General features: G+C 41.3%; 4 protein-coding genes and 1 long non-coding RNA gene across 6 annotated transcripts; 4 read left to right on the top strand and 1 right to left on the bottom strand.

The window, feature by feature from the left end:
* Positions 1–1219: 1219 nt before the first annotated feature.
* LOC308322363 (proteinase-activated receptor 4) lies at positions 1220–6177 on the top strand. The gene is made up of 2 exons (XM_080773569.1): positions 1220–1653; positions 4755–6177. Exons 1-2 carry the CDS (start codon positions 1524–1526, stop codon positions 5822–5824), a joined length of 1200 nt encoding a protein of 399 aa, XP_080629695.1. The 5' UTR covers positions 1220–1523; the 3' UTR covers positions 5825–6177.
* Positions 6178–6290: 113 nt separating this feature from the next.
* On the bottom strand, positions 6291–8003 carry LOC308322364. Its single transcript, XR_013964701.1, has 3 exons — positions 6864–8003; positions 6562–6814; positions 6291–6467 (listed from the first exon to the last, which is right to left on the bottom strand). It is a non-coding gene; the product is annotated as an uncharacterized lncRNA (long non-coding RNA).
* A 256-nt stretch (positions 8004–8259) lies between these two features.
* Positions 8260–11533, top strand: LOC308322638 (uncharacterized protein). 2 transcript variants are annotated; one of them, XM_080774021.1, is made up of 5 exons: positions 8304–8321; positions 9943–9971; positions 10088–10170; positions 10324–10502; positions 11038–11533. In XM_080774021.1, the coding sequence occupies exons 3-5, from the start codon at positions 10137–10139 to the stop codon at positions 11188–11190; spliced, it is 366 nt and encodes a 121-aa protein (XP_080630147.1). In that variant the 5' UTR covers positions 8304–8321; positions 9943–9971; positions 10088–10136; the 3' UTR covers positions 11191–11533. The 2 variants fall into 2 exon arrangements, with proteins under 2 accessions (XP_080630148.1, XP_080630147.1); XM_080774022.1 differs by lacking the exon at positions 9943–9971 and having other exon boundaries at positions 8260–8320.
* A 1509-nt stretch (positions 11534–13042) lies between these two features.
* Positions 13043–14761, top strand: LOC308322288 (leukocyte cell-derived chemotaxin-2-like; the record flags this gene model as incomplete). The annotated part of the gene is made up of 3 exons (XM_080773490.1): positions 13043–13070; positions 13635–13811; positions 14459–14761. 3 exons carry the CDS (start codon positions 13043–13045, stop codon positions 14623–14625), a joined length of 372 nt encoding a protein of 123 aa, XP_080629616.1. The 3' UTR covers positions 14626–14761.
* Positions 14762–20249: 5488 nt separating this feature from the next.
* Positions 20250–22620, top strand: LOC308322803 (leukocyte cell-derived chemotaxin-2-like). Its single transcript, XM_080774264.1, has 4 exons — positions 20250–20387; positions 21027–21122; positions 21358–21524; positions 21677–22620. The coding sequence occupies exons 2-4, from the start codon at positions 21031–21033 to the stop codon at positions 21844–21846; spliced, it is 429 nt and encodes a 142-aa protein (XP_080630390.1). The 5' UTR covers positions 20250–20387; positions 21027–21030; the 3' UTR covers positions 21847–22620.
* The last annotated feature ends 946 nt before the right edge of the window (positions 22621–23566 follow it).

Here is a 23566-nt window from a genome sequence, read left to right as displayed (position 1 = left end):
TGTAAGGTCATAGACTGGTAAATACAGGACTTGAAAGAGTATTATGTAAAAAAAAAAGAAAAAAAGAATACGAATGTATTTATGTATGTATGTATGTACTTGTGAATTTTAAATATGTATTTATGTCTGTTGTGAGTCTGGCGTAGAGGATTTCATCCTGTGCTGGAAATCTTTTCAATAAATTTCAATAAATATATAAATCTATATAGCAGTATATAGATCAGGTGGGACGGTTCAGGAATGCAACAGCCTGTGGAAAAAAGAACCGGGTAGATCTGGTTTTAATACTCCTCAGCCGTAGAAGGCAATGGGTCAAACAGTCCTAGAAAAGAGTAAGAGGAATCCTTCATGATGCCACAGGCTTTCCCTTAGTTTCCACCCTTCTGTGTAGATCAAAAAGGGCATGTGAGCTCAAACTCACAATTCAACATTTTGGTTTTAAGATGTTGATATTAATTTTGTATTGATCCTTATGACCCCAAATCACACCTTGGAAAGCATGAGTGTCTATTTCAAACAAAGTGCCTAATGATGCATTTTTTTATGCAATAAAAAGCCTGGGAATATGGCATGTGTCAAGTAAAAATCTACAGAGAGTAGACATTGAGCTTTCTGAGAATAATTGCATTCTCAGTGTGTGTCGAAAAAAGTAATATGAGAAACAGTTGTTTCATAACTGATGTTTTGCACAGACAAAACTACTGTGAATACAGGAAATGTGCTTATCTGGCCTTGCGTGGTACAGGCACGCATGGTGAGCGAGGGAGAAGAAGAGAAATAGAGGGAGAGAGGGAGGAGGAGAGGAAGGAAGGAAGGAATGGAGATAGAGATGTAGATTGGATAGAGAACAAAGACAGAGGTCACTTAGGCCGGAGTGGAAATCTGTCATAGAGAGTATGTGGGGTCACTGTGTAATTGTGTATACATCACGGTAGCCCCCAGAGGTCAAACAGTCATAATTCCCCAGAGGTCAAACAGTCATATTTCCTGTTATAAGTCACACTGGATGCTTGTGTTTCCATATGAGTAAGCAAGGCTGAAATTCCAACTCTCTCTCTCTCTCTCTCTCTCTCTCTCTCTCTCTCTCTCTCTCTCTCTCTCTCTCTCCCTCTCTCCCTCTCTCCCTCTCTCTCCCTCTCTCTCCCTCTCTCTCTCTCTCTCTCTCTCTCTCTCTCTCTCTCGCACACACGCATGCACACATATCACACATACGCAACCACATGTCATAGGTCCCCACAGCTGGGTTCCATTAGCAGAGTTCTGAGCTGAATCAGTCTGTTGAAGTCGACTTGCTGAGCATATCGAGGAGACGAGGGAGAAGGAACAAGCATTGTCAACTGAACGTGGACAGGGTCTGAGCCAAGGCATCAGACTGAATTCAACTTTCACTCCTCCCTCACAGCTGACAGTGGTTATAGAACATATCGGTGGAAAGGGGAACAGAGAGAGGATTCGTCCCTTGCTTGTAAACTGTAATCTGAGGTTAACTGCAGTTTTCTTGCAGTTTGTGTGGGAACTTTACAATGACATTCGCCAGCAGCACCATGCGTCTGCCTGGGCTCGTCTGGACCCTGTCCTTACTCGCCTTCCTGTCGGTTCACTTCACTGGATGTTCATCCAACTCTACGGAGGAGTGTTCAGGAATGGGTATCCGTGAGTTCGAATCCCTTGCTTTCTTGTCCTCACTTTAGATGGAGGCTAATGTACTGTATGCATGTTTTCTGAGTATGTGTAAGGAAACATACTGTATCAAAAAAGAAAGAAAGAAAGAGGTGAGGTGAAAGCAATCAGAAAGCTAGAGAGATAAAGAGGGAAAGGGGAGAAAGCAAAAGAGGGAGAGTGCATATACCGGTATTATTTTATTGCTGTGATTTTGTTTATGTTGATTTTGATTTTGTTGATAGTCTACATGAGACAGGCCAGTCATGATACGATAGTCTACATGAGACAGGCCCCCTGCTAGTCATTGCGATAGTTTACATGAGACAGGCCCCCTACCAGTCATTGCGATAGTTTACATGAGACATGGGCCCCCTACCAGTCATGCCATACTTTTCAGTGGAATTTTCCTACAATTTTCATGCAATGGTGTGTTATGTTCAAACTATTACCCCCAATTATGTTGTTAGCACTTAATGACTGTCCACTTAGCTGGAGGCAGAGTTCAGATGTATACAGTACTGTAGGCCAGAGTGTGTGTGTGTGTGTGTGTGTGTGTGTGTGTGTGTGTGTGTGTGTGTGTGTGTGTGTGTGTGTGTGTGTCACACACAAGTCACTGACCAGTAAAGTACTGTGGAAATGCAGGTGACATAATTATGCTCTGATCGTAATGTTTCCTGTTTAGCGTATTACCTCCACCAAGGACGTAATGTTTTTGTCAGTTGGTCTGTCTGTTAGCAAAATGTTAGCAGAAATGGATTTGAACAACACGAAAGTTGCACTGATTACCTTGTCACATTGATTGGCAAAAACGGGAGTGTGGACATTGGACCCTCAAACTGTCTGCTGGCTCAGTGGTCCAGGCACCTTGGCTGGTAATCCAGCCTGGCAGTGTTTCCTTAAAAATGAACATTTTGGAGTTATGAGGTTTTCTCCGGGCAGCAGAGATATATTATGCTCTAGTCTACAGAGCACATTTTCTAGTTCTAATAATAGTAATCTAGTGTCAAGTCAGATAATAAGACATTTAGTAGTACACACAATTGCTGTTTATGAATACCTACTGTCCCACAACAAGGTTGAGACATGGTTATAAAGCATGGGTTCCAATAGTTCTATTCAAAAATGAGATTTCCAGTATTTAAGTGATGAACAAAGCATAACTCACTATGGCAAATCACTGATGATATTAGCCATCATTGTAACTTTACAAAATAAAATCATAATTGATAATTTGTTGGAGCATTATTTTTCACTCCGCCCCAAAAATAAAACCCTTACGAGGAAACATGCTTCGGGTTATAAATGTATCGTGATCTTCGGACAGTAATGATGTAAAGAGCTTTCAAGTGCAGTCAACAGCATAGTGTTGACTGACTTTTGAGAGAGCAACGGTCATCGTAAGGCTCCTTTGGGGTCTCTCCGGGGACTAACAATTTATTTATTGTTGTTTTTAAACCAGATACATGCCACAATTTCCTTTAAAGGAGAAGAGCTTTTGAGACAGCTCTAGACAGCTGGAATACATTATTGAAAATTAATTCAAAAGGACAAATGCACAAAAAGTCAATTTCCATTGTAGTCCTTTTCGGGAAGAGATGCAGGGGGCAACAACAAAAAAACAAGATACAGATAAAACTAGAACTGCACTCTGTCGAGTGCATACTAGCTTGTTGCACACTAGTAGGCCATAAATGGCCTACTAGTGTGCAAGCAGAGCGTGCAAGTACTGTCGACCGCTACAAACGGTCAAATCTCAGCTCTGTGAAGGAACGTTTGAAATGTTGAATTATTAGGTTTAGCTATTTGCTACCACCTACTTTATGCATGTAAAAAAGTAGCATTATGAAGTATGGTACAAGTTTCTATCTATAAAAGAAATACAGTTTTATCGATTTAGAATTATTCTGGATCCCTTTTTAGTTTTTCAAAGACAAATAAATCATCGATATCCGATGAAAAAAAAGTATATAAACTGAAATAAAATATGTTATCACGTATACAGTATAATTATTTAATTATTTATTTTAAATTGTCAATTGCTTTAAATTTACTTAATCTTGGACTATAGTGATATTAATACGATTGAGCTTGTGCACAAGCCGTACTCCATTGTTCCACTGTTAAATCCTCCTGAACATCTGTTCTCCAGGCATTAAGTCTATCTTCCGAGGATTCCGGAGAAAAGTCAACCAATAGAGCATAGAAATCTGATATTATCCCCCTTCCGAATGGGTCATTAACCAAAGCTTTCTCTAGCACAGACATGGATGGGGCCGGAAATGATCAACTTAATTGGATTACGTTGCATTACCCATTAAACAACATTTTAGCTAGATTTTAGTTCCGCTTGTAGCCGAAATAAGCTATACTTTGATGTACTCTACAGATACTCTGAATAAATGAGAGAGGATTTTAGAGTTCCTCAGATCGACCACATAGAGTGAGGTGCAGTGGAACTAACACTGATGCAGGAACATCTCACGGCTGTGTGCTTTAATCTGTTTTGTTTTCCATATACTAACGAAATACTAATTATTAATTAAATCTGCCAATGTATTAATATTCTGACGGCATGTTTCTAGTAGGTCGTACAGACACAGGGAACACAGTGAATCAGTTCACATATTTTTCCATGATGTTGATGGAATGATGTGAAGAAAGTGTGCTTTTTATTAAAGGAATGTCTGTCATCGCTTTCCACCTGCATTGTATGATCAAGCAGTTAGCCTAGTAGCCAGAAAATGTACCCGGACATGTTGAGTACACCAACGTTTTATGTTAGAAATGTTTAGTATGGGTCCCCAGCATGTAGAAACTGCCGGATGCTACCTTGTATATGTTGAGCAATTTTCATAATTGGCATAATATGTGACCATACCATTAACAACCTATAGAAGGCAAAATATTCAAAATGTCATCATGCTTTATCTAGCATGTGACGTGTCAAACTAAGGGGTTTTCATGATGCTGTAAAAAAAACTACTTTATATACATGAGACATACAGTACATGTTGTTGAAAATAATCAATTCTAGGAGTTCCGAATTATTTGCTCAACTAAACCATTCATTCTATCTCATCCATTCAACACAGGTCTAAGGGCTTTCAAGCATATAACGAAGTGCAACTTCACCACCCTGACAGAGAAGTCGCTGAAACAGATCCAGGCACCCTCCACCAACCTCTACATCCCCGTCCTCTACCTGATGGCCTTCACCGTGGGCCTGCCGGCCAACCTGCTGGCTCTGTGGATTCTGGTGTTCAGGACGAAGAGACTGCCGTCCACCACGCTGCTCATAAACCTCACGGCCACCGACCTCATGCTCCTGCTCGTGCTCCCCTTTCGCATCGTGTACCACTTCAAGGGAAACAACTGGGAATTTGGCGAGCCTTTCTGTCGCGTCGTCATGGCGCTGTTCTACGGGAACATGTATGGCTGCGTGCTGTGCCTTATGCTGGTGGCATTAGACCGCTACATAGCACTGGTGCACCCATTTGGTGCGAAGACTCTACGCAGCAAGCGTATGTCTCTCTACATGAGCGTGGGGGTGTGGGTAGTGGTGGTAGCCGCCATGCTGCCGCTGCTGATGTCTCAGCAATCGTACGTGTTGGACGAGCTGCAAATAACCACCTGCCACGACGCCCTTCCTGAGGAAGAGCAGGAGAACTACTTCCTGCCCTATTTCATGACCATCTTCACTGTATGCTTCCTGCTACCCTTCCTTGTCATCCTGTTCTGCTACGGTTCCGTATTGCGCACCCTGGTGGCCGGAGGCGAGCGCTACGCCCATGCGGTGAGAGTGACAGTGTTGGTCTTGGTGGTGTTCATTGTGTGCTTGCTGCCATGCAATATCCTTCTTCTCCTAACCTACAATGACAGCTCCCTGATAGGCGATGGAGAGGATATCTACCTACCCTACATGGTTAGCTTAGCAGTTAGCACGTTCAACAGTTGCATCGATCCGTTCATCTTCTACTATGTGTCGGACGACTTCAGGGGAAAAGTGAGGAACGCCTTGTGTTGCAGTGGTGACTCTAAGACTCTGACGTCGTCATCATCATCAGGAAACCAGATGTATTCATCTTCTTCAGGGAAAAGATCAAAGATGACCTTGCTGTCCAAATCCAGCCGACAAGGGACTTTTGATAGCGATGTTGCTTAACAACCTAAACCCGTATCCAGGATCCTGGGGTGAACATTCTGCCAAAACAGCCAATCTACCTTTGTGTTGTGGCGAGCTTGTATATTGGTTATTTTCGGCAATGGGATAGAGGGTGCAAAGGGAAGGGGCCTTATAGACCCCTGGGGGACTCCGGTCAATGAAGTATAGGGTTTTAGGAGGTTAAAGTTAATTATCTTGTAACTCCACAGAGGGAAGATGACAAAATGTGGACAGAGTGAACTTTCAAGCTAGTCTGATGTTAGGCTGGTTGGGTTGTGTTATGTGTGGGACTGTCTCATGTATACGTTTGCAAGACAGCTTACATTAATTGTGTTAGGACCAAACTGTTTAAAGCCACACACCTCTTCACATTCGTCCCCTTTTCTTTTCTTTTTGCCTCTATTGATATAGGGTACAGTAACTAGACAGGAAAGAGGGAGAGAGACCGGGGAAGACATGTAGCAAAGGCCGACGGGCTCGGGACCTGAACCCGCGACATGCCGCCAGGCCGGACCACCTGAGCCGTGGCCCAGGCCCCCTTGTTTACATTCTATGTACACACACATCCAGACCAGTGTGTTCTGTATACTATTACTGTCCCTCTGTTGGAACTGTTTGTCCCAGTATTTGAATGACACACAACCTTAGAGTATATATACAATAACTCTATGCACACAACACACAACAATCTGTTACGAGGCTCTTGGAGGTTTCCATAATAACTCTATGCACACAACACACAACAATCTGTTACGAGGCTCTTGGAGGTTTCCATAAACAGCATCGTCATCATATAGTCACACACAAGTGATGTAGTGTGTTTTTGTACTGTGTAGTTAATTGAAGATGTCAGTGTTACAGTAAATATTATGGCAACTTAGCCTACGTAATTTGTAGCCTATGCATTTGTATATGCAACCGGTTGACCATAAAAATGTCCTATTTTAGGTATACAGTGATAATCCATTTGGAGTCTCCTCAGTGTAATGCCTACTTGGTTATGAAACATAATCCATTTGGAGTCTCCTCAGTGTAATGCCTACTTGGTTATGAAACAGAGGCCAACACACAGGCTCAAAGGTTTTTGATGGATGACAAAAAAAAGACAAACTAAAATAAACCTGTACACTTGATTGAAGTTAGCTTTCAACATTGAGACAACAAACGTATATCTTGATACAGGATTTTGTGCGGATTCTTTGTCTGCAAGATACAATGTATGTTATATGCTAGTACTGTATGTGTGCGAATTTCGAGACAAAGGATCAAATGTACATTTTTCTATTAAAACAAAAAGGTCAGTAACTCAGTTTACCGTGTAGACTATATAGTTTAATGATGTGAAAATAGTCAAAGAAAGCAGAGGCTCATTAATATGTCCTCAACATTTCATCTCACACTTGGTTTTTTATCCCACAGGATGGTTACTCAAAAGAGAGAGCCAGCACGCACGCACGCACGCACGCGCACGCACGCACGCGCGCGCGCGCACGCACACACACACACACACACACACACACACACACACACACACACACACACACACACACACACACACACACACACACACACACACACACACACACACACACACACACACACACACACACACACACACACACACACACACACACACACGACAGGAAACAAGGCAGTACTGGTATACCGCCAACCACTGACCACTCCCTGAACCAACACAAGTCATTTCTCTTAGAAAGCTTTGAGTGTTTTTAGTCTAAAACAGGATCTTATCAAAGATTTAAGGGACGTCCATACTACCTCCTTTCATCTTCCAAGCTGCAGACTCAATGACTTTTCTAGAGCAGGGGGTTCCCAAACCTTCCTGGATCACATTTAGGGCCCACTTGTAAAAGTGTTTGTGGCCCACCCATCTGACCACAGTTTATTAATGATCAATCAATCAATCTATCTATCAACCGTGTTCCAAATTGGATCAATGGAACTGATCTAGTAAACTTAAGTTCCAATTTATCAGTGTCACAGGTTTTTAGGCTTTTAGGAAGAAATACCGTGAGATTAAATGATAGTGGATTTTTGATTTGAGTCTTACACCATTTGGATTTTTAGATAGGCTATTGCATTTTAGATTTGAAGTTTTATATCTGTGATCGGCAAAATAATTGTGTTTTAATGGCACCTCTGTCTTTTAAAACCTGTGATCATGCTGAAAGTTGAATAAACATAACATTCATCTTTTTATTTGTATTTTTTGTATTAACGTTATATAATATCATTAAAATCTTAAGAGTTTTGCCATTTATTTGGGGGCCCACTTGCAATATTGACCCACCAGTGGTCCCCGGCCCACAGGTTGGAAGTCGCTGTTCTATAGACCTACCGAATGTAGCCCTTTGATAAGAGCTATCATGACACCACAGCCCCATGGGGTTGAGAAATGAGTGACACCCAGGACAACCGTTACTGTCCGCCTGTGTATGCCACAACAAGAACACATAGGATAGTAGATTCCTTAAGGTAGGCTCTGTCTCATTTACAGCTTCACTATCACACAAATTCAGCAATGTCAAGTACATTGTGCAATTTATTTAATGTCATAATGTGAGTAATACAACTGGTTTTGTGACATTTTGCTGTGCCAAAGGTTGACTCATTAGATTGTATGAAGTATTGTGCTACATGTTGCTACACAAGAAATAACGACAAAATATCTCCTGTGATATCTGCTCAGAACAGACTGGTTAGATTGTCCTATGGCTTGAACATTCATAATTTGCATTCATCATGAAACAAACAATGATTCACATTCTACTGTGAGAGCTACTGTGGCCTATACACATTGATTTCAGCATAATTCTAATTGTTAAATGAATGCACTTATTGACATACCCCAAAGAGCATGCTTGTACAGTACACTCAACAGCATAAGCACCTGTGACAAGGTGCTTAATGTGCTATTAACACACTCGCTCACGCAACCCAGTGATCATGCCTTTCTTTTCTATTTTCTTTAGCAGCGATATGTCCCAGTGTGTTTCTGGAAACTATAACTACCAGCAACATTGCAGATTTGTTACCATGCTCAATTCATTCAAAATACAACATTAATATTTTAAAAGGCATTTTATGATGTATTGTACAGTATGTGACAGGCTGACTGGGTGTTGTCTGCCATCTAGTGGACAATGTTTGTTACTACATACATACATACATAGCAGTTAACACAGCTAGACGCAGAGTAAAGAAAAGCGGTTTATGGTCAAGGTTTCAGGGCCCTGGCTTCAGGGTTATTTTAGGTCAACAAGAAAGTAAGAGCAACTTGTCAAGTGACACTTTGAAATATCAAAATGTTCATGACATACCGGTAGCTGTGTTTTGCACTCCATCAGTCTGTTACCAGCTAATCTCCGGCACCATTGGTCCGGTCAATGCCAAACTGTGCACACACATTCCCTGGATGCCAACGATGAACCTCTGCCCCAATCTTTCCAAAATGGCCTGTTATAGCGCCACCATGAGACAGATTTTTGCAAAACATGTCTCTTTATATACACATCCATGCATCACACAACTCGGTATACACTATCTCTATTCTCTATAGTCATGTGATCGACACGGACCTGTCCGCTTCCCCATATTCCATCCCCATTGGCTAAGATTGCCTTCCAAAGTTGGCCTGAAATCATGAACCCAGTGCTTTTGCATGCACATTCCCACTAGGCAGGAAGAAATGCCACATGAGTTTTCTCATATTCCATCCTGATTGGCTAACATTGGCTTCCAAACTTTTCAGGAATGGCCCGTTTTGTACAAAATGCTGCAAAACATTAACACAACGTCCGATTGTAGTGAAATTGTGCATGCATATTCCCACTAGGCTGAGGTAGAAAATGTCACTTGACATTTTTCCAAAGTCTAGTTTGTGTTGTTTTCATTGCTTCAAACCATGGACTCTACCCGTATCCTATGCTTAGTTTACATTTATTCATGTGCAACTTTGCACACAGCATACTGCTTTATACCGTCTTCTGTGGTGCAGGGAATCCAAAGCCCCATAAGTAGGCTACATCGAAAAAGTATATCAGCACACATTAGATCACTTCTGCACTGCATTTATTAAAATGTTTCTATCACACAAGACCTTCGTCAAGATCAGCCTTCTTGGAAGGTGTGCAGGAATTATTTTTTCTTTTATATTATATTTTCTTTTTATATAGTCTCAAACAGAGTAACACAACGACAGACGTTTTGAATTAAACATATATAAACTCTTAAAATCTGCAGGTGATACTCCAACCACTGCATCTCCTATCTCGTCATCTTTCATGGAGCAATGGATCCACAGATATTGGCATATCCATATTATGGTAAGATATGGTAAGAAAAATATATGACCAAAGAGTCAGAGTTCATTGTGTGCTCTCTGTTCAAGCAGAGCTTCTAAAACATTTGAAAATGTACAGTATAGCTGAAATCCTCGATCACTGAAGTGACCTTTCTTTGTGCACTTTCTCATTCAGACTTGTCCTTCAACACTGTGGCAGCTGGAGCCTTGCTCACCCTGCTGGCTGTGGTCAGTGCTACAGTGTGGTTCTGTTCACGCCACGGTAGAGACACTTCAGAGACACGGGACAATGACAGAGAGCAGCCGGTGTTCAAAGTGCCCCAGAGCCCTGCTCCCAGGACACTAAGACGTGTGGTAAAAGTGGTTCATACAACAGGGTTTTTAAGTCAAATATTAATGTTAGAAATGTCCTGTGTTTTAAAGTTTTTTGCCTGTGTGTGCAGGCAGATGGCTGGAGTTTAACATGACACGTAGGTTAGACAAGCATAGGGAATTATTTGAAGGTCAAGTTTTTTACGATTGACAGGCTAGCTAACCTGACATTGAATGGATTGTGCTGATGTGGCAAACCCAGGCCATCTGGCACTCCAAAACCAAGCACGTTGTAGCCTTTCTTATTTTTTATCTTTGATTCTATACCTGCACTAGATGTGCCCAGACCTCTGTTTATGCTACGGTGTCTCATTGTCCTGTATTGTTTGTATTTTTGTATGTTTTAAACCACTACTCTTGCTGTAAACCTAATTGCCCTTCTGGGACATTCATATAATAATAAAGACCTTGAACCTTGAATGATCAGGAACGATCTACTGCAGAATATGCCCCATGGACAGGCTCTGTTGATTATTTATTACTGATTCTCAAGCTGTTTCACCCTCTGTTTCTGCAGGAGAAAGAAGAGGAAGAGGAGGAAGGGGAGGAGCAAGAGCGGCCAGGGGAGGAGCAAGAGGGGAAAGGGGAGGAGCAAGAGGGGAAAGGGGAGGAGCAAGAGGGTCAAGGGGAGGAGCAAGAAGAGGAGCGGCAAGGGGAAGGAGAAATGTAGAAATACTATACAATCTTTGATTTGTCTATTTTATGCTAGGACTTGCAATGTCATGCTATGTTTTTGCTGTGCATTTATCTTTGAAAAAAGTCTAATACATTTTGTATATATTATTTTTAGATCATAAATGCAGTAAATTAAAAGAGCAATATATGTATCTTACTGTTCTTTTCCACAATAGCTTTGTCAATTTGGAACAGAAAACAAACCAATCTAATTCCTCAATATAACTATTTTCTTTGCCTTGGAATGGAGAATTGTTTCTGTATTCATGTTTTTCAGCACTGACATGTATGCATTCAATGTGTGGGCCAACATAAAACATTTTATATTTTATAAACAATGTATCACTTTATAACTATGATATAATGTATTCATTCCCCCCACAGTACAATCATTTGAAAAACACTGACTACTGAAAGAAATCGTCTTCAGAAAGGTCACAATTATATCTCTGAAATATGGTTAATTGGAAACCATAAAGAATATAGGAGTTCTAAATACTGTAGCAGCACAATATGAAAGAAGCAGGAAATTCCTTTATTGCTCAATGTTTCCCTCTGGCGAGGTCACGGTGCTGGACTCTGCCCCCGGGCATGGAAACATATTTGTCTTTCTGTTTGTCTTTGTCTTGTCATTTGTTTATCAATATGACTTGCCAGTTGCCAGTGCCTTCTGATGTAACCTTTCTTTTCCACCATCATATCTTTAATGTTCCAACTTCCTACAGAACAAACAATGGTCTTCCTCTTTTTCTAGAGAAATATTGTTAAATTCTACCTTATGCAGAATGTATTTCCATTTCTTGAATCTTAAAAGAGAAGTAAGGAAGTATTAAAAGAGAAGTATAGAGAAATCAAATAAGTAAGAATTGCAATTGTGCAGCATGCCTCAATGATATGTGCATACAAAATGTTGTTCCAGGGAACAATTCTGAGCATAATAATAATAATAATAACACAATAGATCAATGATAAAGGGAAATTCCACAAACCTCGCTAAACAAAGCATAATAGGGGGAAATACAGCATTAAAGAGTGAACTGAATTTCCAGTAAGGGTGTCGTTTTTATATACTCTGTTGCAAGAGCAAGGATAAAATGGGTGTTGCCATTGACAAATTGGCCTATATAAAGTGTGATTAGACATTATTATCATTTATTATCATCATATTATCATTATCAAAAGTGAACTCTTGAATTTCCAGTAAGAGTGATTATGACACTGTCGTTTTTATATACTCTGTTGCAAGAGCAAGGATAAAATGGGTGTTGCCATTGAAATAATTTTCCTATATAAAGTGTGATTAGACACACAGGCCATACGGAGAACTTTGATACTATACGATACCTTCTGCAAGTGATCCAGAACACCATGAAAACATGTATTCTGCTGTTGGCTGCAGTCCTTGTGGGTAAGTAGGCCTACAGAATTTTAATCCATGGCAAAGGGAATGTTCACACAGTAGGCCTATTTTGAAGTGGGTTAGTATACTTAGAAGCCCTAGAAATGGCTTAAAATGTGTTTTTAGCTCTTGTTGGCATCTAACAAAGAGAAACATTAATTGTGAACAAACAAAAATCTTTGTCCAAGATGATCAGCAAGGACAGTCTGAAAGTCTGAGTAAAAAAGTTTCCCTGTGATAAGAGAACATGATATCGTAATATAATATCATGGTTATAATACATACAATATAATGTGTGTGTGTGTGTGTGTGTGTGTGTGTGTGTGTGTGTGTGTGTGTGTGCGTGCATGCATGCGTTTAGCTGTGGTGCATGTGTGTGAGAGCGTGAAGTTTGGCCAGCTCTGCCGTGGAAACCCCAGCAATGCAAGGAGAACGTGTGACCCGAAACATGGATGTGGGCACTACGGGGCAGATCGGTAAGGCAACCACACTTTCAACCATGCCTAGCACTTTGTCTTAATAAACAAAGAGTACACAACGCTTGGCAACCATGAGTTCACCAGTTGAAGCATGCAGTATAAACAGAGCATGTTATTGTTATCAGTAAAAGACACTGTGGATTTGCTAAGACGGGGTCAGGGTTTTCTGGAATCTTGCGGCATCACACAAATTAGTTAACGCATTACAGTGCCTTTATTTAAGCATTATTCATACTTTATTTGGAAGGGAGAATATCATACTTGCACACCATTTAAGGTAGTGATTCCCAAACTTTTAAGGTTTTTTTTGTCATGGAATTTCTTCGATTTGATTGTTTGTTTGTTTGTTTGTTTTAGAATTCATAACAATTATTTTAATAATAATTAAAAATATATATTTTTTTATTTATATTTTGAAATATATATTTTTTAAATGTAGGAAAAGAAAATAGGGTTTTTACTTGAGTTGTGAAATTGGTCTGTGACCAATTCAGCCTTAACACTGTTTGGGAAACAGTGATAAGGCTACTGTAAAGTGAAGTGTGTGAATAACCATTTGTCTCTCCGTGCTCAGGCCTGGTAGACCTCACCTGGGCCTGGACATCGCGTGTCGTGATGGAGACACCGTTATTGCTCCATTTGACGTTACCCTCACTGGCCCACTCACCGTTTACAGCCCCCCGTTTAAACCCCCCACGCAACCATTAATTAATCATGGAATCAACCTCAGAGGAGCAGGTTGGTCTGTTATAAATGCATTTATAAGCCACTAAGACATTGAGTACAGATCGTCCATTGTTCTTTCAGTCACAGTTTCTATACACAAGGCCTAATATAATCCTTGAACAGATAACTGTAACATCTGTCCCGGGGTTAGCTGACCAGGCGCAGATGTCTGTGCAAGCCGATTCCTCAATCCTGCAGTCATGCAGAGAGTTGAGTCCAGTCACAATCATTTTAACTTGAATGTACTGGAATTTGGCTTAGTAACTTTCAGACAGTTTATTATTATTATTATTATTATTATTATTATTATTATTAATAATGATTAACCAATTAGGAAGTTGAACCTAATTGGTTAATTATTGTAGGCCTACTGAACAATTGATTAATAGAGGTGTGCATTGCCACTACATGCCCTCACAATTAATTTCGATTACATTTCACCAAGTAACGATTCAATTTGATTCTATGATATACATTGCAATGCATCACACTTTTCTATATTACTGCACAACATGGCAAGCAGTCAGGTATACTGAACAACATATTTTCTTTGGAATTATATCATATATAATAATTATATATAACACCCGAATTATTTGTGACACACACCACTATTTGTGAATTGTTTTCACGGTTCATTTATTTTTCCTGTGCTCTAGGCCTGTGTTTCAAGCTGTTCTACGTGAAACCAGACAGAACCAGTGGCACTGTGAGGAAAGGGCAGAGGATTGGAACCATGTTACCCATGCAGAGCGTCTACCCTGGAATCGGTTCTCACGTCCATGTTCAGATGTGTGACAGATCTGATCCCACCCCCTACTTCTAATGACAAACTCACCATTGATCTCAGTAAAGTGTAATCATACTTAACTTGAGCCTGTATGGCATATTCTTGATTGTCATTCCAATTTCATCAACTGTACTAATAACCACAAACTGTGGTAAAAGAAAAATAAATAAAATGTAAGATGTCTTCTGTCATGGTTACTAATAAAATAAATACATAAAGAAAACGGACAGACAGTGATTAGATGATCAAATGCACAAAATGATTACTGTATAAAAGTTGTTGTATGTAGGTAGCTATTTACCTGGCTAATGAGAAACATATGAATATTAAATCCATACATTTTGAAACATTGAGCAATGAATTTATGGTAACAATCAATAGTATTTGCAACCCAGGTGACAATGGGTCACCATTGGCCGTAGCTTAGTGGGTTTCTGGTTTATTTGCTGACCCCAGTCTATGTCAAAGTGTCCCACTCCCTGAGCAAGACTCACCATCATAGCCATCAGTGAAGCTGAAACTGAATTTCTATAGGATAATAATTATAAAGGCTATCCTACTTCAACTCAACACTTAAAGGGACACTTCACCTATTTTGCAAAAAATATATACTGTATGTTAATGACGTTTAGAAGATTTAGAACATGTGTGTAATATGTGGTTTTAGATATTTTAGATTTTAGCAGTGTCCATGATGTCACAGACACTGGGCTCACTTACTTCAGGACTCATGTTATCTGTATTACAGGAAGGAAGTGAGCCCAGTGTCTGTGACATCATAGACACTGCTACAATCTAAAATATCTAAAACCACATTGTACACACATAAAGACCGCAGGAAAGTTTTCAAAATCTTCTAAACATATATTTTGTTAAAGTGTCCCTATAATCAACTTTGACCATTACAAAGCAGAGTGCTAAGTTTTACTGAGTCCAGTGCACTAGCACTAATACTGTACTGTACACAGTGCAGATATACTGTAGCTACAGTACAAGCTTTTGATGTGTAAGATAAAACAAAACAAAACAAAACAAAAAATGTCATTGTCACTGACTGTGGGAACCAGTCAAGTCGCTCCCTATGTTGTCCATGAGACAGAATGCGGGTTTAAGTAACGTCTGCATTGGCTAAATAAATTGTTTTGACCAGGAACTGAATCTTGCTATGACAAGTGCTGTGTGTGTCTGACTTAGGCTATCTTGTAGTAAACCGCTGAGGTATCCTTTTCATGTCAAGGACGCCCAAATTGACACTAATTAGCCCGCAGACTCCCATTTGAAGAGATATGTTCAGGGACCCCCATAAGAGAAGGTTTTTAAGGCTCTGTGATTGTCAACCTGTTTAATTTCAAGGACCTCCAGTTTGACATGCATTAGTCTACGGAACCCCATTTAATGGCATTTCTATCTCTGAGACCCCAATTTATATAGTAAAATCAATGTTAATTTAACTCTTTGAGAGTGTACAAATGGAACTAAATGGACCCAAATGGATTTGTACACTCTCAGAGTTACAGAACCATAAGAGACCATTTGGTTCCAAACTATAATTTAGCTGGGGAACCCCTGGAACTCCCTCAAGGACCCCTGGGGGTCCCCGGACCCCACTATGAGATGTGTTGCACCACATGTTTTTCAAAACACTGTGTTCAAGTTCAGGAGACTTCGGAAAAAAAGCAATTCTCCTGAATGCCATTTTCTTGTTCTGTATTTATTGTTGTCAAAACATTTCCTGATGTTTCTTGAAGATTTTGTTTGTATTTGTGCTGCCATGGGGATGTGGGGGGGGGGGGGGAATATATGTCAATAATTGTTTTGAAATTACTTATTGTGCTGTAAAGAAAATCAATAAACATACCGGTATGTTTAAAAAAAACCTTCTCCTGAATGCTGCCTTCCGGTATAAAGTATGGCATGGAAAGGAGTGGCATTTGCATTTGTTTCACCATAGTAACTGCTGCATTCGTGGTCTGGAAAGGGCAGTTTAAGGACGGGTAAAAGGGCAGGGGCTGAATCCCCCTTCGATGTCTGTGTGCACGTCCCTGCCCCTGGGCACTGAAGCTCCAAGGGCCCCCTGCATTTTGGGGTGGTTTTATGCCGTTATATTGGTCTATTCCCGGGCCAAAAAATATATAACTTATTTCTTGAGGTCCTGGTGTGGTGCCCAAGGGCCCCAGGGCACGTGCCCAAGGTGCCCATATGGTAGATCCGGCCCTGGAGGTAGGGAATACCACCTGGTGGAAACTTACTGTACATACCTCGATGATATTATCTGAATTGTTTCACAGTGGTAATCTGCATAACCTGCTGTACCAAAACAGGAATAGTTCAGCTTTTGTTTCTGAATTAAAATGGGAAGTGGAGGAACATTGCCATTATTGCTGCTAAAGTGTCATGCGTCACTGAAAGAGGAAGATGGCTGATGTTGTGGGAAGTCATAAGCACCACATTAGACATCAGTTCTCATGTTTGGTTGAAGGACATCCTCTTGACTCACATGAAACAGTGAATTGTATTCAAGGACTAAGGGCCAAGGACAACGAGCATAAAGAAATATGGAACCTGTTCAGACAGATGAAAATCACCTTTTTATCAGCTAAGAGTACAAAATATCTAGGCCTAGGGCAGCATAGAAACAACAGTATTGTGATAATACAATACCCCCGGAGGAGGGATGACCTCGACCCTATTCCGCAGCTGACACTGGGTGGGGAGGTGGAGGAAAGGGTCGGCAGCTACAAATATCTCGGGACCACTATTGACAGTGGGTTGACCTTTAATGACAACACACAGGCCATCTTCCCAAAGTGCCAGAAGTGGACCTACCTCCTCCTACGGAGGTTGAGATACATGGATGTTGCCCCCCCCCATCCTCCGCAGCTTTTACATCTGCCATATAGAGAGCCTCCTTACATTTTCTTTCCTGGCTTGGTATGGAGGGCTGTCAGAGTCCAACAAGCAGGGCCGGTTCTAAGGGGGGGCAAGGGTAGGCCCACCCAAACGTGCGTCCTGCCCACCATATAGACTTATAGAGGCAGAGTAGTTCCGGAGCAATGGATTGTGTGGCCTTGCTCATTCCCTGATGGACTCATCGAGGGTAGCTACTGGGACGTACAGTAAGTCGGGATTTGATCAACCCCGGCTGGGTCGCCTGAGTGAGGGGTATGATGTTGGTAGACCCGAAACCCCGTTGACCTCAGGATACATCACTGTATATGTCCCAGGTGCATCCATGCGATGTATTTTTAGTTATTCTATTTATAGTGACTCATAGGAATAGACTATGTGACAACTGGGTATAGTCTGGTGACCACCGGAGAGACAGGTGACAGCCGGATTGTAGACGGCAACCGGGTGAGCAGTATGGGTTAGAGCCCCAGCCTGTGTCCTCCGTGAGGAGGAAGCCCAACAAACCTTGGTGAGGCCTTTAGGAGGGCCATTATAATCCACCACTCCTGAATGAAGTGCCTGGTGCTGGGAGTCTGGTGCAACGCACAGGTCCTGGGCCTGGTGAGAGCAGGAGTGGACCTGGTGTGACGTAGGAGGGGCCCTGGCACGGACGATCATCTTTTAGGGAACTGTGTTGCTGTCGGACAGATTAATATATACTAGCACAACGATAATCTTTCAGGGAACTGTGTTGCTGTCGGACAGATTAATATATACTGGCTGGGACGATCACCTTTTAGGGAACTGTGTTGCTGTCGGACAGATTCATATATACTGCATGAACAATATAAAAGCATAATTATCAAAAGGACACTGTACTTAAATCATCTGCAATAAAAATCCTTTTTTATTACCAGCAGCTACGTAGTAGGTGTTACCAGCAGCTACGATTAGACAGTTCGCATTGGCTATTTCGCCTGCCACGCACTGTGACGCACCTTCCCAGCCATTAGCCATGATTGCAGTGGTTTCAACCAGTCCCAGAGCCAACTAATAGAACAGTTACGACCTTGAGGGGGCAAATAACAGCGGAGCGCCGCTAAAACGTGGCAGCAGACTTGCTGATTTAATGGATAACAGACAGTAACACATTTGGGTCTCAGTGACTGTACTCACGGACTCCCAGGCATTCTACCACGGACCCCCCCGCCCCGCGCCGAACTCCTCTGGGACCTCCACAGCCTCTACCCACGGACCCCCATGCCGGCTACCGCGGCACCTTCTTTAGACCTGCCAAGCTTGTTAACACTACCGACAGCCTGTGCGTGCGGAGCGATGTGAATCATGCGATATATGATGGTTTGGAGAATAGGCGACCTGAGCGTATGTACAAATGCAACCAAATAGACCCATAACTCTACAAAATGTGTACAATCTGTCGTAAAGTGGAAACCTCATACTCATAGTAGCCAATTTGAATGCAATCTGGTCTAACTGACCGATACTGATAGTCAGATATATTGCTGTCAGGTGAAAACCTTGTATGACCAAAACCATTCCTTTACAAAATATATAATAATCAAAAATACATAAAATAGTTAAAATAGCCTATCTACAAGGTCACACTGCATCATATTCATATCTTCACACATTGGGAGCTTGTAGATCTGCTATTTTTTTTTCTTCTGTGGACCACCACCGCCGCACATATAAAAGCTGCTGGTAATAATATGACGAAAGTCATCATTTCTTGTTTTATTTTTTTTTCCTCACTCCGGAATGAAAAGGTAAACACTGAACTGAACTGTTTCCAGGCTTCAGCCTGGAATCAGACTGACTTGCTATGTCTTGCTATGAGGTCAACGGGGTTTCGGGTCTACCAACATCATACCCCTCACTCAGGCGACCCAGCCGGGGTTGATCAAATCCCGACTTACGTCCCAGTAGCTACCCTCGATCAGTCCATCAGGGAATGAGCAAGGCCACACAATCCATTGCTCCGGAACTACTCTGCCTCTATAAGTCTATATGGTGGGCAGGACGCACGTTTGGGTGGGCCTACCCTTGCCCCCCCTTAGAACCGGCCCTGCTTGTTGGACTCTGACAGCCGTCCATACCAAGCCAGGAAAGAAAATGTAAGGAGACTCTCTATATGGCAGATGTAAAAGCTGCAGAGGATGGGGGGGGCAACATCCATGTATCTCAACCTCCGTAGGAGGTAGGTCCACTTCTGGCACTTTGGGAAGATGGCCTGTGTGTTGTCATTAAAGGTCAACCCACTGTCAATAGTGGTCCTGAGATATTTGTAACTGCCGACCCTTTCCACCACCTCCCCACCGAGTGTCAGCTGCGGAATAGAGTCGAGGTCATCCCTCCTCCGGGGGTATTTTATTATCACAATACTGTTGTTTCTATGCTGCCCTAGGCCTAGATATTTTGTACTTAGCTATCTTAGCTGATAAAAAGGTGATTTTCATCTGTCTGAACAGGTTCCATATTTCTTTATGCTCGTTGTCCTTGGCCCTTAGTCCTTGAATACAATTCACTGTTTCATGTGAGTCAAGAGGATGTCCTTCAACCAAATATGAGAACTGATGTCTAATGTGGTGCTTATGACTTCCCACAACATCAGCCATCTTCCTCTTTCAGTGACGCATGACACTTTAGCAGCAATAATGACAATGTTCCTACACTTCCCATTTTAATTCAGAAACAAAAGCTGAACTATTCCTAAGCCACGCCTTTTGTTGTCCAGCAAAGGAAATAAAGCATGAAACACTCATTTACATGAGTAGACAATACATTGAAACTAGTGAATGGGCCTTAAATATCCATCATGAAGATAATTAAACAGGTTTAAATAGTCACAGGAGCTCATCCGCCTGAACAGTCTCCACTGGCACACCCAGGTGAGTCCACTCAGGGCAATCAGGGCACAGGGGTAAGGGAGTACAAATGTCTACCTCCGCTATAGCTGCGCCATGGAAGTGTTTTTAACTTGTTCTCATTCAAAATCCCAATTTATGAAAATTGCTCTAGCCATGCCCTGAAGAAGACACGGTGGTGTGTCAAAACCGGTCGTCGTTGAGTGTCATTTTATAGTTTTAATGTGTAATAGTCCCAAGATATTAAAAGCTTTTTAAATTTATCCTTGCTCAAGAGTGTGCTTGTAGCCTCTCAATGGGTATGAAAATTGCTATTGACTAGTAGAATATTTTGTTGTAAGTATCCACAGGTTGACAAACAATAGCCTACAGTAGATACACTTTATTTTATATTGTGAAAACGTACAAATTGCAAAGAATATAACATTCTACTGTAGATACAGTGTCACCGCAAACAAGAAGTTACATAAATCTGTGACCTCCCAGAAGCACCCCCCCCTCCCATGTCTGTTTGCATACTGTACATAATTTTCTACCACTACTACAGGTTGACACAGTTTAGATTATAACTATAAAAAACACCCAATTAAACACCCTGATGGATCTTTGCTATTTATTTTCTCCCCCTCCTCCTCCCCCTCCTCCTCCTCCTCCTCCCTAAAGCAACATGATGAAGTTTGGTTCCCTCTGTAGTGGAAACCCGTTAAACAAGATCAGAGGGAGTGACAGATGGGGGCAGGGACACTACGGAGCTCCAAGGTAATACGGAAGTACAGTACTGTATATTGGTCATATGGTGTGGCATTAATGTGTATGTGTTGTACCATATTGTATTATAATATAATACAACACATATTATGTGTGTGAGAGAGACACTAGTGGGCTTAGTAAACTCCTTTGTTACACACAACAGCCTACCAAGTACGGATGCATAATTGCTTTTGCAGATAAAATGACAAATAACTGTCACAACATTAACTTTGTGTGACATAAGGGATGGAGGCAGTCGTAGACACCTGGGGGTGGATGTAGAGTGTGAGGATGGTGCTACTGTGTTCGCTCCCTTTGATGCCGTGCTCAACGGCAAGTCTTTCCCATACAATGACCCCAAGAAAGCATCCATCAACGATGGAGTCAACATCAGCGTTGAGGGTGTGGAGGGTAAGTAAGTATGTCAGAGATCACAAACATTGCCTCAATATAAAGAAACACAAACTAATTGTTTGTGTCTGTGTCTGTGTCTGTGTGTGTGTGTGTGTGTGTGTGTGTGTGTGTGTGTGTGTGTGTGTGTGTGTGTGTGTGTGTCTCCCCAGGTTTGTGTTTCAAGCTGTTCTATGTTAAGCCAGACAATTACTTTGGAATGGTGAAGAAAGGGGAGAGGATTGGAACCATGTTGCCTATGCAAAGTGTCTACCCAGGAATCACCTCTCACATTCATGTTCAGATGTTTGATAAGTCTGATCCCACTCATTACATCAAATGAGAAAGTCAACGATGAATATTAAAGTCGAGTTGGAATGAAAATGCCTTTTAACCGCTTCAGATCAGTGGTTTTCAACCTTTTTCATATCAAAAGGTCCATTATTTATTCGGCATTTGACCAACGTACAGACCACCATTTGATGAGATTTAGCCTCTCACACAGACTGAGAAGATATACAAGGGTCCATTTGGTTACCAACTCTCCATCATTTAGTTCAGACCACTGAAGGACCACTGGTTGAAAACCACTGCTTTAGAACACATCCCTGGGCATATTGTGCAAAAAAAGGAAAGGATTGGAGTATGGATGTGTCGGCCTTCTGCGTACTCCGTACAGTCTCTGCACTGTACATTTCAGCCTGTATTTCTTTCTCAGTAGTGATTTTGTTCTTCTTTGGTGTGTAAGAAAATATATTTGCCCCCATGGAATGCAATTATAGATTTGTTTTTAGTTTTTAGTTTACAGGGTGCAGTAGGCTACACACACGCACACAAGCACACTGTTCTTTAAAAAGTAGGTCCGTACTAGTCCGTACTGTAGCTATTGATCCCCTCCCCTCTCTGGTCTTATAAACTTGTGTTCGTCTTTATAGACATTATGGAGATTTATAATGTGTTTTCACTGAAAACATTGTCTTTACCTTAAGGAACAACAACATTGAGAAAGAGAACTGAACAGAATTGAAAGAAAAAAATTACAATAAAGGTCCACAAACGCAAACTTGTGGTCACTCTGTCCTGTCATCAACTTAATATAATAAAATGTAATGTACTTGTATCTCTGCTGTCGGGAAGAAACTCAGAAACTCCAATTATTTTCAGGAAATAAAGAATTTTCAGGAAATTAAGAAAACCTTACACAGTTTATTTTGAAAACAAAGCAATACTGCCTCATCAAAGTTGGTGTTGTGGTGGAGTTACTTGCTTTAGCAGACAGTTTGAACGGCCAATGGAATTAAGAGGTTTTGTCCGATTGGTGTATTGGTTAAATATTTTGTTAACCAACAGACAGACGCAAAGGGTGTTCCAATAGCACTGATTTATGCAAAAACAAACAAAAAACATATCTAAAATCTCTAACATGGAGTTAGGTGGTTTTCTCCTGACAGCAACGATATATAAGTCACTGGTGGTGATGTCCATAGTAAACACTACCAGTCATGATTAGAGTATGCCTCTGTAAAATATGTGGTTCATGGTGCTAAACAGCATAGGCAACAGTAGAGGGCAGCAGAGCCCAGTATATGAGCACTCTGGGAGATACTCTATGTCTGTATGTGATGAAACTGCAATACTGTTGAACTACTACTAGCCCTAGGCTACAATGATAAATAGACAAATAGGTGAGGAGAGAGATGAAGATATCATATGAATGCTATAATTACCACACAAACAAACTTGAGTCACAAACCCCTTTCATATGGTCTGTTATCTGATCAAACTGAATGCACAAACTATGAGTTCTGCCCTACTATGCGTGTCATGCAGCTGACCAGGTGAATCCAGGTGAAAACTTTTATTTCACCCATTATGTACACTGTACATATTTCTTGAATATACTAAGAAATATAGATTACTGCCACAATGGGGAGGGTGGGGGTTAAGGGGGTTGGATGTAACAGACTGAAATACTTCAGACATGGATTGTGCAAAGTGGGTGTGCAACTGGATATTAGCACCGCGTTCGAAACGTTTAGTGAATTCCTACCATTTTGCTGTGC

This window comes from Protomyctophum bolini (assembly GCF_963924005.1).
Source record: "Protomyctophum bolini genome assembly, chromosome: 10".
NCBI lineage: Eukaryota > Metazoa > Chordata > Actinopteri > Myctophiformes > Myctophidae > Protomyctophum > Protomyctophum bolini.
This window is presented reverse-complemented; position numbering and strand designations above follow the sequence as displayed.

Bases quoted from the DNA above. Each gene is read 5' to 3' on its own strand.
- LOC308322638 (XM_080774022.1), top strand. From the start codon at position 10,137: ATGGATCCACAGATATTGGCATATCCATATTATG. The intron at 10,171-10,323 runs GTAAGATATGGT...TTTCTCATTCAG, and splicing joins ATTGGCATATCCATATTATG to ACTTGTCCTTCAACACTGTG. The intron at 10,503-11,037 runs GTAAAAGTGGTT...CTGTTTCTGCAG, and splicing joins CCAGGACACTAAGACGTGTG to GAGAAAGAAGAGGAAGAGGA.
- LOC308322803 (XM_080774264.1), top strand. From the start codon at position 21,031: ATGATGAAGTTTGGTTCCCTCTGTAGTGGAAACCCGTTAAACAAGATC. The intron at 21,123-21,357 runs GTAATACGGAAG...GTGTGACATAAG, and splicing joins GGACACTACGGAGCTCCAAG to GGATGGAGGCAGTCGTAGAC. The intron at 21,525-21,676 runs GTAAGTAAGTAT...GTGTCTCCCCAG, and splicing joins CAGCGTTGAGGGTGTGGAGG to GTTTGTGTTTCAAGCTGTTC.
- LOC308322363 (XM_080773569.1), top strand. From the start codon at position 1,524: ATGACATTCGCCAGCAGCACCATGCGTCTGCCTGGGCTCGTCTGGACC. The intron at 1,654-4,754 runs GTGAGTTCGAAT...CATTCAACACAG, and splicing joins GTGTTCAGGAATGGGTATCC to GTCTAAGGGCTTTCAAGCAT.